Below are 16033 nucleotides of genomic sequence, written 5' to 3' on the forward strand. Positions count from 1 at the left end.
TCTCTGTGTTTCTGCATCTACGGGTTTGCCTTTATGAGCAAGGGACAAGCCCACTTTTGAGGGCCTGATAAGGAGCCACCCAGGCAGGGCAAGGCAGAACCGCTCAGAATTACCTGCTGTGCAGCCATGATTAATTCCCAGGACCTACCAGACTCTATCCCTCGCAACAAATGTCAAAACTATTACTTCTATCAAAGCTCTTTTAACATCTGACACCACTGACAAATACTTCTGTTCTGTCCAACAGAACATTTCTGGCACCACAGAAATGTTCTTTATCTGCGTTGTCCAATATGGCAGTCACTAGCCATTAGCTAGAGACATGAGGCGAGACTGAGGAACTGAACTGTTTTTTTATTAACTTAGTTTTAAATAGTCACATGTGGCATATAGTGGCTGCACTCCTCAAGAAAGGTTAATGGTCTTCGTTTTCATCTGAAAAGAACCCACCAGGGGCTGCTCAAGGTGGGTGGCCTCTGAAACTCTTAGTACCTTGCAGTATCAATGTCATCTTACCTGAAAGCACTGAGGCAAATTTTCTATCATCCCATGCTGTCATAAATCTCTTAAAACTGCTTAATTCTACTCTGGGGCCCAGAACTCTGAGGAAAGACAAGACAATCTTTTCTCTTTACTGGACAGGGTCGAGGCGTTTTCTAGCTCCCCTTCGAGGTGCCAGCCCCACCTGATTCTCTGCGTTACACAGTTCCAGCCCCTTGGAATCACTGTACACTCCCTTCTGCCTTTGTTCCACTTTGTCTAGCATCTCTTTCTCTCATATACAGTTAGTCTTCTGTTGTTAGGGCCCACTACCTCAGTCTACCAAGTGGCCAGAAGCAGAAGTCGACTTTGATCTCTTCTACATCTTAGACACTGCTCAGGGATAACACCACCATTCTGATTATTTTATCGATGAACCAAATATAAAAGAACATTCAGGAGTGGACTTACCGCTTCACCCGCTCAGTACTGTCCTGACTCAATTCTTTCATTCTTTCTTCTACTTTGTTCAAAAGCTGCAATCAAAAGAAAAGAAATGGGCTTATCGAATAAGCTGAGTGGAACAGGAGGTTGAGACTGTGTTGGCAGAGCTGTGATACTGGCAGATGCCCAGATACACCTGTCCTCCCAAACCCCTACAGCAGCCTGCAGGCCTGGCACAATTCCACACGCCACTAGCGCAACACAGTGTCAACCTCGCTTCAGCCTAAAGTACCAACAAAATAATGGCAAAGGGAAAGCCTCAAGAATATTGCAGCTGTAACATCCTGGATAAAGGTTTACATTCCCTCCAGTGCAAAAGTAAAATCATAACTCAGTACTCAAGCAGTCAAGGGAAAGATGACAGCCAGGTTCCTAAAAACTACTGAGGAACAACTATTTTTCTTCTAAAATCACTTACTTGAAGGGAGGCAAGTTTAAAATTAAGTGAATATTTAAGATAAAATAGAAATTTTATTGAAAAAAAATAAGTGAAACTCAGCAAATAGGTGAAAATAATTTTATCATTAAACTGAGCAGTTTTTGTGATCCTCAAATACTTGAGTAAATAAAAGTGGAAAACTGACACTGTCAACTTCTTTGCCTTGTGCATCACCGTCGTAACTCTGAAGGTCCAGCAACACCAATCCATGCGGGTAAATTCTCAAATTGGCAAAGCTACAGAGGAAAGCATAATTTTAAGGTTAGGAATTGTATCACGGCACTCAAAAGAAAAAAGACACCAACCCAGTTAAAAGGCAAAACCACCGCTCTTTTTTCCCTATATTACATAATTGTCCCTGTTGCTTTCTCATTAGAGCCTCTTCATGGGGGCAGGGAAGCCAATCATTTAGGGAAGATTTTAGAGAGAGCCATCAAGTGCTAAGGTTTTCAAAACAGGTTCTTGGGTCCAGAAAGTGATTCAGCAGCAAGTCCTACGCATCTGATTTTTAAGAAGGTTCCCCAGCAGTGATTGACTCCTCCTTAAAAGGAAGCGAGGGTGGTGAAGAGCAAACTGGGTTCTCCCAATTACCCTCAGAGTTCAAAACAGAGCCGTGGTATTTCTTTTGTTTGTTTGAATAAATTTATTTATTTATTTATTTTTGGCTGCGTTGGGTCTTCGTTGCTGTGCACCTGCTTTCTCTAGTTGTGGCGAGCAGGGGCTACTCTTCGTTGCGGTGCGCAGGCTTCTCATTACAGTGGCTTCTCTTGTTGTGGAGCACGGGCTCTAGGCGTGCGGGCTTCAGTAGCTGTGGCACACGGGCTCAGTAGTTGTGGCTCGTGGGCTCTAGAGCGCAGGCTCAGTAGCTGTGGCACACGGGCTTAGTTGCTCTGCGGCATGTGGGACCTTTCCGGACCAGGGCTCGAACCCGTGTCCCCTGCACTGGCAGGCAGATTCTTCACCACTGCGCCACCAGGGAAGTCCCCAGAGCCGTGTTTTTCTGACTGCAAGCAGGTGGTGGCTAAATTCACTGAGCTCGGGGCCTGCAAGCCAGATCCAGCCCGCGGCATGTTTTGTAAAGCCTGCAGATTAAGTATGTTTTTTTACATTTTTAAAGAGTTGCTTAAGAAAAAAGAGGGAGTATGTGACAGGGACCTTATGTAGCTCCTTACAGGAAAAGCTTTAACCTCTAATTTAGTGTATCTGACCAGCTTTTTTATGGAATAAAAATAAAGAGTGTATTACACATGTGTAAGAATTATCTGAAGAAACTTTTCTTTCAATTAGATATGTATATTTGTATACATGCAGATGTGTATGTGCACATCTGATATAAAATCACTTCTTACTATAAGGTGTGGTTAAAGAAACGTTTGAATGACACTAAATAACATGAAGAATTCTGTTTGGAGAATACGGGCAGTGTGCTTAGATTAAAAAAATAAATACAACTGTGGGAGTTCCCTGGTGGTCAGTGGTTAAGAATCCGCCTTCCAATGCAGGGGACATAGGTTCAATCCCTGTTCGGGGAACTAAGATCCCACACGCTGCGAAGCAACTAAGCACTTGCGCTCTAGAGCCTGCGCAGCACAACTAGAGAGCCTGTGCTGCAACAGAAGATCCCGCGTGCCGCAACGAAGATCCTGCGTGCCACAACTAAGACCCGATGCAGCCAAATAAATAAAATAAATATTAAAAAAAAATACAACTAGTTAATTTTCACCTTCAGCCCTTAAATGGCCTCAAAATCAAGTTCAGGCCCAGGACACCACAAACTCATCTGCACCTGCACGAGCTGACCATCCCCACCCACCACCACCACCAGTCACATAAAGGAGAGGGGCCAGGGGTAAAGGAAGGAGAGAGAAATGCCACCTCTTAACCAGCTAGGTGGTTCTAGCAAAGAATCCCCCACCAGAGAACCTAGGAACACAGAGAATGCCGAAAGGTAGAGTCAAACCTCACCGGATTAAAACCGGAAATAAAGAAAGAGGAAAAGTTGCAAGGGGGAGAAAATGGAGACCAAGAAAAAAGGTGACTGAGGACCAGGACCACACACAAAGGGGTCATTAACCAGAAGTGAGGCCACCCTTTACACACACATCCACCCACACATACAAACACACATCCCCACCCCTACACACACACACACACACACACACACACACACACACACACACACACACACACACACACACACACACTGCTGAAGTGCTCAGACCTGAATAGGAGCACTCAAGGCCGCCTCACCTGCCGTTTTTGTTTACGTAGGTCGCTAAATAGCCATGGTCCTGCCAGGTGTGCACCGACTCCATCATCCCCTGCTCCTGGAAAATGGACTGGAGGCCTTTCAGAATGGTCTCACCATCAGCTGGAGAACAGGGGGAGAAGGCAAGATGGTCAGAATGAAACATTCAGAAGCAAAGCCAGCGAGGCACAGTTTGATGAATGAACTTTTAAGAAAACCTGAACAGAGCTGCCAGCGTCGCTTATCCCCTTTGTCATGAGCTACAACGTTCTGAACCCTATAAGGAGAGGCTTCAGATTACCAGGGAACAAAATAAGAATGGCAACACCAACCACAAAACAGCTGTGCCAAAAATGCAGACAGATATTCAGGAAACTAGAAATAGTCTAACAAAATATTCAGGCTAGCCAGAAACCAGAAATACAAACACAATAAAAGACATTCCACTTTAGCTTAAGTAAGTTAATGAGAATACAGAGTACTAGAAAAAGAATTCCATCCACTGTTGATGGGTATCATAAAAAACTTCAAAACTTTTGGCTTTGTGTTCCAGGTTTTCTACAATAAGGATGGCTTGTTTTTATTATTGGAAAAAATAAATGGCGCCACTCAGTAACCTATCTCTAACTGGTAGAAACTGAACAACAATTCAATATGGTACAAGCTGCTAGGCACTGTGACCCCATCTCCCATCCCACTACCTGCTACCCAAGTGGAGCTCAGGTCAAGGACTGAGGTCAAGGTTATAGAAATTGCGTTAACCTCTGTAGGTTCACTTGAAGCCACAATCTTCAAGAACATCCATCATTATGATATTTAGATAAAAACAAAATGCAATTTATTCTTATCTAGTTGTACCTGCAAAAGTACTCACTCCTTGAGAAGGGTAAGATAAAGAAGCAAGATAAGACAAAAGGAATTACTCTGTATTCTCAGGAGCCCACCACAGGCTGGTGCTTTTTCCACACAAAGGAAAAGAGCAGGGGCTGCAAAGCGTCAAAACAAAGCATCCCTGTGACCTGAACCGAGGGCAAAAGAAAAAAAAAACAAGATCCACAGCTGACCACAGTGTGGTTTCACAAGAAAATTACACTAGAATTCCTTCCAGAAACTAAGGAGTGCCAAAACAGACTGGAAGGATTTCCACAATCTACGCAAGAGTCTATCTCCAATGACATTTGGAACTATGCTCCCAACACCTTCCAGTGCACAATAAGAACGAAGGCCACAAACTGGGTTCAGAGGCCAAACTGGGCAGCACATGTGTCTTATTCTGGCCTATGCAGACATTTTAAAAAATGTAAATTGCCACTTACATAGCAGATGATTTCATCCACTCCAACTGTCGTGGGTGGAATAGTGACCCCCAAAAGATATGTCCACACCCTAATCCCCAGAACTGGGGAGTGCGACCTGATTTGGAAAAGGGTTTTTGCAGATGTAGTTAATTTAAGGATCTAGCGATGGATCATCCTGGAGCCTCCAGGTGGGTCCTAATTCCAGTTAAGTCCTTATTAGAGACTGAAGCCTGGAAGACCCAGGGAGGAGGAGGAGGGGGAGGGGAGGGGAGAGGGGAGGGGAGGGAAGGGGAGGGGAGGGGAGGGAAGGGGAGGGGAGGGGAGGGAAGGGGAGGGGAGGGGAGGGGAGGGGAGGGGAAGGGAGGGGAGAGGGGAGGGGAGAGGGGAGGGGAGGGGAGGGAAGGGGAGGGGAGGGAGGGGAGAGGGGAGGGGAGGGGGAGGGGAGGGAAGGGGGGAGGGGAGGGAAGGGGGGAGGGGAGGGGGAGGGGAGGGGAGGGGAGGGGGAGGGGAGGGGAGGGAGGAAGACAAAGACTGGTGTGATAATGGCTACAAGCCAAGAACACGTGGAGCCACCAGAAGCTGGAAGAGGCAAGCAAGGACTCTCCCCTAGAGCCCTTAGAGGGAGTGAGTGTGGCCCTGATGATACTCTGTTTTCAGACTCTAGCCTCCAAAACTGGAAGAGAACGCGTTTCTGTAGCTTTAAGTCACCCAGTTTGTAGTACTTTGTTACAACAGCCCTGGCCAACTAATATACCCACCAAAAGTCCTATTTTAACTCTGCTTAACAAACAAAAGCAAATGGAGTAGCAAAAATGGCAGTGAAGGAGTGATTTTTTTAATCTTCTCAATCTCCAAACACAGAGCAATTAGGCTAGCACAACCAAACCTCACAGACAACATTTAGAACAAAACTAAATGACAGACTGCATCCCCAAACAGCACACCAGGAGTAGGTAGAGACAAGCAGCCCTGGCCCACAGACCTGGTGGGGTACCAGCAAGTGTGAGAGAAGTGAGCAGAGCGAAGGGACTGCAAACCCCCATAAAAATACCAACAGCGGTTCACCCACAAAGGAGGGGGGCTCCTCCTTTCAGAAGGCAGTGAGCGCCCAGCAGGTCGCGGGGACCTGGGCAGGGTGGAAGAGCCACGACCTGTGCCCGGCCAAAATGAACTGAGGCCCCTTCAGGAAAAAGCCCCGCATCGGGAAGGGACCACTGGAGCAGCGGCCACACCACGGCCCCACCCGAGCACAAGCACCGCCCAGCATGAGCAGTGGCCTCCAGTCTCATTCGAGTCTCCCTCGTTCCCAGCAAAACTGTGCCTTTGGGAAACTCATTTGGCAAAGACTAATCTAGCTGGCTTTGCTATTCTGGAACTGGTTTCAGGAAATTAAAACGGGGAGGCCTGAATTATATCCCCCAGAACTGTGGTTTTAAGACTGAATTCAGCCCCTGAAAAAAATTTCAATTTCAAACTTGATACAAAGAACTGACCTCGTTCCATTTGTGTTTGTCAACGAAGCCTGGTGGGGTCGGGCCACCGTGGAAGTGACTGAGCTGCGGGGCGGTGGAGACAAGTGCGCCCAGCAGTACTTGAATTGTGACTAGGAAAGCCACTATGCAATTATTCAATCCCTCCCTGGCCAGAACAGATGTTTTCTGTTTTGAAAGTGTATAAAACAAATCATCACTCCTGGTAAACGGCCTCAAGACCGTGTTCAGCTGGCACATCACAAAACAGGACACCAACTCCCCATGCTGGTGAAGAGGGCTGTGCAGGCAGGGTCATCCTGCGGATCATTGGCCAGGCTGTGCACCGACTGAGGGCCCTGGGGCTGAGCTGGAGCAAACTCTGTCCCCTGGGCAGGAAAAGGGGGTGTCTTTGTCTGATACACGCAAAGCCCTTGACTGCTGGCCAAGCCCAGCGTGGCAACCATCCCCTTTTTCTAACTGGCACGATTAGCATAAAGGCACTGAGTGGGCTAATGGAGGCCCTCCAGCCAGGTTTCAAACTGAAGGAAAACAGATTACAAAAGAGATCCAGTTTAGTGTTCCCTTATTTCTATACTGTGGGCTTACCCCCGCAGCTCAGTAGAAATAGCCCGGGTCTGAATGATCCTTCTGGCTGTTGCCACCGCCCAGTCCCTGTGGCCAGGGACATGGGGACCATGCCGTTTTGCCCACTGTTCACCTCACTTCATATTCACCTTCCTCCTGACCTGGGGGCTCCCCTGTCACCCAAGCTGCTCCCAGCCCTGGGAGAGGACTCCAGAAAGCAGAGCTGGAGCTGAAACAACTACCTAGCATCTCTTTTCCAGAACCAAGGTTTTAAGATGAAAACTGGAAACCAAAGAAATGAGATCCACTAGCCTTAACAAGGTAGCTTCCTTGGTCATCTTGATCTCAAGTGCTCAATAAATGTTTTGTGGCTAAATGAAAATTTCATCTAGCTAAATTAATCATCCTTATTCCTGTATCTCTGCAGAGCTTCTGGAACACCTAGACCAGTGGATTTCAATCCTAGCTGTGCATTATAACCACCTGGGGAGTTACAAAACTTCTGATACCACATCCTAGACCAATTAAAGAAAAATCTGGGGGTGGAATCCAGGCAACACTTTTTTAAAGCTCCCTGGGAAATTCAATGTGCAGCCACGTGTGAGAACCACTGATCTAAACCACTAGATAAAAAAAGAAAAATAAACCCCCACTAACTCCAAGCTAACTACACTACAGTCACCAGAAGGTTACAGAAAATATTCAACACGACAGGAGGCCTGAAGAAAGTCCGAACTCCCTGCTAGCTATAGCCACAGGTAACCCGTGACGGGCCCCCAGAAAATGCTCTGCAATCAATTATCCAATTTCAACCTTTATGCCTGTCTAGTAAGGAGCACGTAACATGACCAAACAAAATGTGCTTGCTCTATCAGGGTTCCTCAACTTGGGCTGAAAATACAGTGTAAGTGACTTTCCTGTCCCTCACAGGACTTTTGATAATCCTAGCCATACCCACTAAATACAAGAAGAGCCCCCCTTTGTTAAAAAAAAAGACCCCACACCCCAATTTCCCAGGGGCAGAAGGGAGGTGGGTAATGCAATCCCTTGAGAACTACTAGATGCTCTACACGTAAGCGAGCAGGAGCCTGGGGTCAAAGCGCACCCAAATTTGGGAACACAAAACAGCAACGTCATAAGTGCCTATGAATCAGAAAATATGAAAATAGATTCAATGCTAAAAGAGATATAAGTACACTGCTTTCAAGTAGACATGGTAATCCAAACTAGGCTAATAAAATGTTGCTTGGCACAAGTTCTTAGAAAACTCTGCCCAGGCAAGAATGATGTGCAACTAGTAAAGCACTCAGAGCCTTCCAAAGTGCTCAGAAACACAGAGACCTGTCCCAGGGCAAATGTGTCCTTTGTCCAATGGGCAACTCAGTGTCCTCGTTTCCAGACCACTGCCCACTTTGTGTGTGTTTATTCAACAATAACTTAAGAAGAATCCACTTGGAGGTCTGCTGGAGGTCTAGTCCAAATATACCGCTATCAAAAGAAGACAAGGGGGCTTCCCTGGTGGCGCAGTGGTTGAGAGTCCGCCTGCCGATGCAGGGGACGCGGGTTCGTGCCCCGGTCCGGGAAGATCCCACATGCTGCGCAGCGGCTGGGCCCGTGAGCCATGGCCACTGAGCCACAACAGTGAGAGGCCCGTAAAAAAAAAACAACAAAAAAACAAAACAAAAAAAAAAGAAGACAAGGGAAGACAAGGTTTCATCTCCCTGCCTCATTTTGTCCCAGGGATCCATTCATAGGCCTCTCTTGGAGAATGAACCTCATTCCTCTGACCCTGGCCATCAGCTCCAGACGGCCGAATCCCAAATCTGTACATCCAGCTACAACCTGCCTCTCACCCAAATGCTCACCACACTGTCCCAATCTCAAGTCTGGAATAAAACCCAGACTTCCCCACTCCTTCCCACCAATGGTTAATACCCCTGCCACTTAAGATCCCCCTTAACGGTCCCCTGAAGCTTCTCCCACAAGTCCCCCACCACAGCCTCTCTGCACCACTCAAACTCACTGGCCTCACAGACCTCATTTCATCAAACATCAAATGGAGGCACCACTTCACAGGGTTCCTATAAGGAAGCCAGCACCAATGTTCGAGCCCTCCATCCCTCACAGTCAGGCACTGCCATTTAATCATTATCCATAAGGTGGGCAACCCTGTGGACATAAGTAGATTAGCTGCACCCCCCAACATTACTAGCCCAAGTAGAAAAGAGAGTCCTCCCCAATAAAAACCTATGACACCAGGTGCCCTGCTTCAGTTAGATTCCCTCTTCTCCAGCTTCAAGAGGCTAAAATACTGTAACCTCCTTAACTAAGTGAATTCCATTAGAGAGGCTGCCCTCAGGAAATAAGCAATTCTCACACTTCCAGAAAAACTCTTGGACTCTCCACCCCATGACCGTGACTTGTGCCTTTAAGTCTTTTCCAACTTCAAACACTTCAACTAAGAAAACTCTGGACATAAATTATGAGGGCTTTAAGCTACACAATGCCAAGTCTCTGCCGCTGCAGGGTCATCACCCTGCACCAGCTGTGGGCCAGAGCCACACTAGTCCCCCCCCCCTGCAAAATTAGGTGGCTGCATTCCTCTCTGCTCTCACATTTAAGCAGCACCTGGCTTATAAAATTAGAAGATGAATTTCTATTCTTGCTAAACGTATCTTTATATGCGCTGGAAATGCCACACTTCACCATCAAGGACCACCCCCCCCCCCCGAATTTTACTGTCTCCTAGGTCTCTCTCTCCCAAGGTCTCTCTCTCCCACAAAGCTCGGGCAATTTAAGCTCCAACAGGTGGTTAATTATTCCCGTGGTTGCACCATGCCCAAGTAGTGAGGCCCAAAACCCAGCCTCCTTCCATCCCACCTCCCACTCCCCAGACCCTGGAATTTCCAGAGCCCCCTGATGTGCCTCCTCCATGCACACTTCCCATTTACCATCAAGGTCAGACGCCCCACCCCCCCTCCCACCTCCCCCTCTCAGAGATCTGCACTCTCTCAGTGGGAAGATGGCTCGAAGCTGTTGGCAGATCCGTTTGCAGCTCCCTGCAAGGGGAAACATAAATGCAGGTATCCTTTCCCCAAAACCCCAGACTCTCATGTCAGAGAACCTATGAGCCAGGCTTGGGTTTGTACAGTTTACCAGCTTTCTGGTCTTCTCGACAGACCCCTAAACCTAAAAGAGGAAGATAAGGAAAATGGACTCCAAATACAGTTTGAAATCATTCAAGTATCTGCTTTAAAAATCCTCTCAGATATTCTCATCTTCACAGTGGTGTATTCACAGGACAGTATGCATTGGTCAAAGCTCACAACTGTACACTAGGCACTTCCCTGGTGGCGCAGTGGTTAAGAATCCGCCTGCCAGTGCAGGGGACACGGGTTCGAGCCCTGGTCCGGGAAGATCCCACATGCCTCAGAGCAACCAAGCCCGTGCGCCACAACTACTGAGCCTGCGCTCTAGAGCCCGCAAGCCACAACTACTGAAGCACGCTCACCTAGAGCCTGTGCTCCGCAACAGGGAAAGCCACCGCAATGAGAATCCTGCGCACCGCAACAAAGAGTAGCCCCCACTCTCTGCAACTAGAGAAAGCCTGCGCACAGCAACAAAGACCCAACACAGCCCAAAATAAATAAATAAATAAATATGTGAAAAAAAAATGTACAACCAGCATCCTACTTAATGGTAATAGACTGAATGCTATCAGTAAGGAGGCAAGGATGTCTCAATAAGGCCTAGAGGTCAAGATGTGCCCAAGGTTACACATTTAAGGCTTGTAAGTGGTAGAGCTAAGAGCTAGGATCCAAACTCAAGCAGCCGGGCTCCAAAGATCCAGTGCTTTTAATCATGACACTGTGTTGCCCCCTGCTTAGTTAAATACGGGACAATAAGCCATTTGTCCCAGACACCAAAACATCAACAGGTTATCTACTTGTGATAAGGTGAGAGATCTGGGTTTCCCCCTTTCTATTTCCCTACACCCTGCAGGTAGTCTAAAATGAGCACATAACTTAAACAAAAATATGTAAAAAGACAAATGCATAAACCATTATTTGAACAGCTTCTGGAGTTTCTTCAAGCAAAGCCATATCCTTCACTAAAAGAAAAAAATATGCATGGGAACTCTTAACAAACAAAAAACATTCACAAAATGTTTTTTTTAAGACCTATCATATTCCAAAGGGAATAAAGTGATAGTAAGCTCTTTTTCTCTCCAACCTAGACAAACCCCACTTAGGAACACTTGGACTGACAGGCCCATGATCCCCTTCCTCACAACCCCAGACCAACTGGGCCACTTAGCTGCAACATTAAACAGTTCAAAAATTCAGTGTTAAACCATTTATAAAACCTACACCACTACTGTTTCCCCAAGTGTGATCCATGGCACCGGTTCTAAGAAAAAGGGTCCCATAAGTAAGTCATAGGATGTAATGTACAGCATGGGTGACTATAGTTAATACCGTACTGCATATGTGAAAGTTACTAAGAGTAGGTGTTAAAAGTTCTCATCACAGGAAAAAATAATTTTCAACCTATGTATGGTGACAGATGTTAACTAGACTTATTGTGATCATTTCACAACATATACAAGTATCAAATTACGATGTTGTAATTAGTTGTAACCTGCAGCTAATACAATGTTATGTGTCAGTAACACCTCAATAAAAAAAAGAGAAAGGACCCCATGTTGAACCCAGTTTGAGAAATCTTCTAATATTTTCTAGAAATTCAGAATGCCCATTATCCTATCGGTCTTGCTTGACCACTGTGATCTGCAGTCCTTCAGAAGAGACAATTTGGTGCTAAATGTAACAGTATCCTAGAAATTGCTCAGGATTCTCACAGGAGAAATTTCCATTCCAGAGAAAACAGTCATGCCACACAAACCCATGGAAGTGTTATCTTAAAAATCAAAACGTCTTCATAAAATTCTGCTTTAGTAACTTAGAGAGGTCAAGTAAAGTAGACCAACCTTCAAATCACATGCCAACCCTTTATTTTCTGCCTCTTCTTTTGCCAGCAGTACTTTCCTTATCTTTCAGTAAGTGAAATTCACACCTCTTTATAACAGATCATCTTTACCCACTGGCACAATTTCAAAGTACTCAGCGCTAAGTACTGCAATTAGTGTTAAGTGTTTTATGTATCATTTGACACTCTTCCAAACATTTTATTGGACATCCCACCCAACAACACAGTGTGTGGGATATTGGTATCACTGGTGCCTTCACGCAAAGGGCGAAATTAAGGTACATGAGAAACTACCCAGAGGGTCAAGTCAGCTCAGGAACCCAGAACACGCTCCTGGCTCTTACCAGTTCCTTTTGACTTTGCCGCTTAGCCATGAATGCCTTTGATCACAAGTGCGGCCACTAGCTCAGGAGCTCACTCCAGAACACAGGTGACATCATCAGTTTAACGAACTGCAGGCCCACCACAACTTTGGGCTCCAGAGTTGCCTTTTTCCTGGGGTCTGGAAAAATGCCCAGTCGTAAAGGTTTAAAAGAGCATTTGTGCAATGGTTTACATACTTGGCTGGCAGAATTCAACTGAGGAGGTTTCCTGACTTTTCAAAAGAACTGAGCCTGTATTTAAACTACCATGAAATGGTGGTTGGAGCCGCAGCACACACCAGCAGGCTTAGGTTACAACTGCAGTGAAATGGTGGATTAAAATGCGCAGAGCATGCGTGACTCCAAAAACTAAACTCATAATAGCTTTCTTGAACACGTTTTTAAACAGAGGCCCAACCACAATCCAGTAACTTTTGAGCTAATCCTTACGTGCCAAGGGTTAGTATAACCACGGTGGTCTCAATTCAAATTATAAAGCCCGTAATTCCAAATCTTACCCAGGGTCCCAAATCCAACACCAAAAGCTCTAACTTTTCAAAGCTATGAGAGACCACAGCACTTCAGTCTACCTCCCAAGAAGGTAGGGAAGGTCTGTGAATGCTGATTCAAATACGGCCAATTTCATTATACAATTAAGAGGATTCAAAGAATCCAGGACTTCCCTGTTGGTCCAGTGGTTAAGACTCAGCGCTTCCACTGCAGGGGGCACAGGTTTGATTCCCTGGTGGGGAAACTAAGATCCCACATACCGGGCAGGGAGGCCTAAAAAAGAAAAAAAGAAGAGGGGCTTCCCTGGTGGCACAGTGGTTGAGAGTCTGCCTGCCGATGCAGGGGACACGGGTTCGTGCCCCGGTCCGGGAGGATCCCACGTACCGCAGGGCGGCTGGGCCCGTGAGCCATGGCCGCTGAGCCTGCGCATCCGGAGCCTGTGCTCCGCAACGGGAGAGGCCACAACAGTGAGAGGCCCGCATACCGCAAAAAAAAAAAAAAAAAAAAAAAGGAGGATACAAAGATTCCAAATTGGTAACTCCTCCACTGCAAGACAAAACTAGCTTTGCCCCACAAAAACAAAACAGACAAAAAATCCACAAATCATCCACCAGTTGCTTATTAAATTGGAAAACACTCTTTTTAAGAAACATCACCTGCAAAGCTTCAGGTTACTTGAAAAAATACCTCACTTGTTAGCTGGGGTGATTGTTCCTAAATGCCTGGATTATGGAATCAATTTCTTAAACAGCTGTTATCCCTTCCAAAGCATTTAAAACAATAGAGAACTATCAAGTAGGAAATAGATGAGGCTTTTTGATTCAAAGCACAAACTAACTTTACCCTATACCACCTCTACAGGTTTAAAGACATAGGTATAACTGCGGAACTATACTCTAAAAAACCATTAAGGTTTACACAATTTTTTAATGGCAAGCTCACAAAATGAATTCCCAGCAGTGTGCAATTATTCAGCCTGGGGTCAAATACAGCATGATCAGTGCAATTAAGAATCTTGCAAAGTTGGGGAAAGGGGAGGTTTTTTTTTTTAAATCCCAACAAAGCAAAGGAGCATGCCAAACGTAGTCAGACTCTAACAAGGAACCTCCCCCCAAGCAGTCCAGAAAACATTTTCAAAGACAATGAAGGTATGAGAGAATACCTATGTCACACAAAAATATACCTTCCCCAGAGCTGTTAGAAAATTCTGAGTCCAGGTTCTACCTGGAAGCACAAGGAGTGTGAGACTCAAGTGTGTGTTGGGTGAGGATGGAGAATCGGGTAGAAATGGACCTTCATGTACCTTGGAAGTGCTGATAAGGAGTTTCAACTTCATCTGTAGAGTAATGAGGACTCACAGGAGGGCTTTTAAATGGGAAAGGGGACAGGGATCTGTTGCGTTCCTGTTGACTGAGCCCTTCCCAAACAAGGGAGGGAGACAAGTAGGGAGACTGTGGCCAAGGACTGTAGCCAGGAAAAGGGTGAGCAAGGAATCTGAGAGGGTAGCAGGTAGAATCCATAGGACTTACTGACGTGGATGGGTACCTCGAAGGTTTCTGATACACGGGGTTTTTTTGTTTTTAATGAGGATCCTATTATAGTGGTTCTCATATAATCAGCATCAGAATTGCTAGGAGGAAAGCTGGTTAAAAATGTAAATTCCAGGTACTACCCTCCCGTCAAAGACTGTGATTCACGTCAGTCTAGAGTGGGGCCCACGCATGCATTTTCCCATTCATCAGCCGCCCAAGGTTTCATCGTTAAAGCGGGTGTGGATGTTCTCTATCACAGTGGTGGATAAAGTGTGATGGGACAATGATAATGCTGAGGGGGTAGGGAGAAAGCTTTTTCTACTCTTGAACAAAAGAACCAAAAAGCTAGATGCAATCAAAACTGGTTTAGGTTTTATGCTTATAGCTATTTAAAATACATGAAGATGGGCTTCCCTGGTGGCTCAGTGGTTGGGAATCTGCCTGCCAATGCAGGGGACACAGGTTCAAACCCTGGTCCAGGAAGATCCCACATCCCGCGGAGCAGCTGGGCCTGTGCGCCACAACTACTGAGCCTGCGCTCTGGAGCCCACAAGCCACAACTACTGAGCCCACAAGCCACAACTACTGAAGCCGGCATGCCTGGAGCCCATGCTCCACAGCAAAATAGGCCACCTCAATGAGAGGCCTGCGCACCTCAACGAAGAGTGGCCCCTGCTCGCCACGGCTGGAAAGGGCCTGCGCGCAGCAACGAAGACCTAACACAGCCAAAATAAATAAATTAAATAAACTTAAAATACATGAAGACAGTGGGAGGGAGACAGAAGAGGGAGGGGATATGGGAATATATGTATACATACAGCTGATTCACTTTGTTATACAGCAGAAACTAACACACCATTGTAAAGCAATTATACTCCAATAAAGATGTTAAATTAATTAAGTAAGTACATGAAGATGATCTGCTTCCGCCAGAAAGGAGCTCAATAAATACATGGAAGAGCGGGAGCTTGGTGGAGAGGGTCCAAGATGGTTCAGGAAATGGGGGGTGGGGGGTCACCTGAAGCCACAGGCTTTGCTCGGTAGGAAGTGCTAACTGACCCCAGTGCAAACCTCAGGGGAAGGTAAGGCCCATCCTCCTTCCCTGCACCACGGACACTTGCAAAAAGAACCAGGGAAATTTTGCTGATGATTTGTCATCCAGATCACTGCAACAACCTGGTTAGAATTTACACCGGGGATTCTCTACTCCAGCACCACAGATATGTTGGCTTGTCAATGCTGTGCACTGTAGGATGTTTAAAATCACCCCTGGCCTACTAGATGCTGGTAGCACCTCCCAAGGTGAAGAGACAAAAAAAGTCTCCATATAGTGATAAATTGGGGGGGAGGGGGGGAACACGCAGCCATTGCCTTAACTTAGAGGCTTCCTGGTTGTGGAAATTAACAAAGGACTTGGAATCAAATATACAGGGTTTTGAATCACAGGTAGCCCACTTAAAAGGAGAAAAACTTCAATGGGCCTATTTACTCATCTTTAAAATGGGGATAAAACCCACCATATGGCTGTTGAGAAGATTACATAAAATAATGTGTTATGCACTTAGGGCAATGCCTAGCCCAGGAGGCAATTAGTAAACACTGGCTTTTTTGTTT

At 46.1% G+C, this 16033-nt stretch overlaps 1 protein-coding gene across 1 annotated transcript in view; it reads right to left on the reverse strand.

The window, feature by feature from the left end:
- The window catches only part of SMS (spermine synthase), a 51221-nt gene that overhangs the window by 29941 nt on the left and 5247 nt on the right, over positions 1-16033 (reverse strand). The window contains exons 2-4 of the mRNA XM_030843821.3: positions 3674-3794; positions 1569-1659; positions 952-1016 (exon numbers count right to left, since the gene is read on the reverse strand). Of these exons, the coding sequence (XP_030699681.1) occupies positions 952-1016; positions 1569-1659; positions 3674-3794 (277 nt within the window). The remainder of the gene's footprint in view (positions 1-951; positions 1017-1568; positions 1660-3673; positions 3795-16033) is intronic.

This window comes from Globicephala melas, chromosome X (assembly GCF_963455315.2).
Source record: "Globicephala melas chromosome X, mGloMel1.2, whole genome shotgun sequence".
Taxonomy (NCBI): domain Eukaryota; kingdom Metazoa; phylum Chordata; class Mammalia; order Artiodactyla; family Delphinidae; genus Globicephala; species Globicephala melas.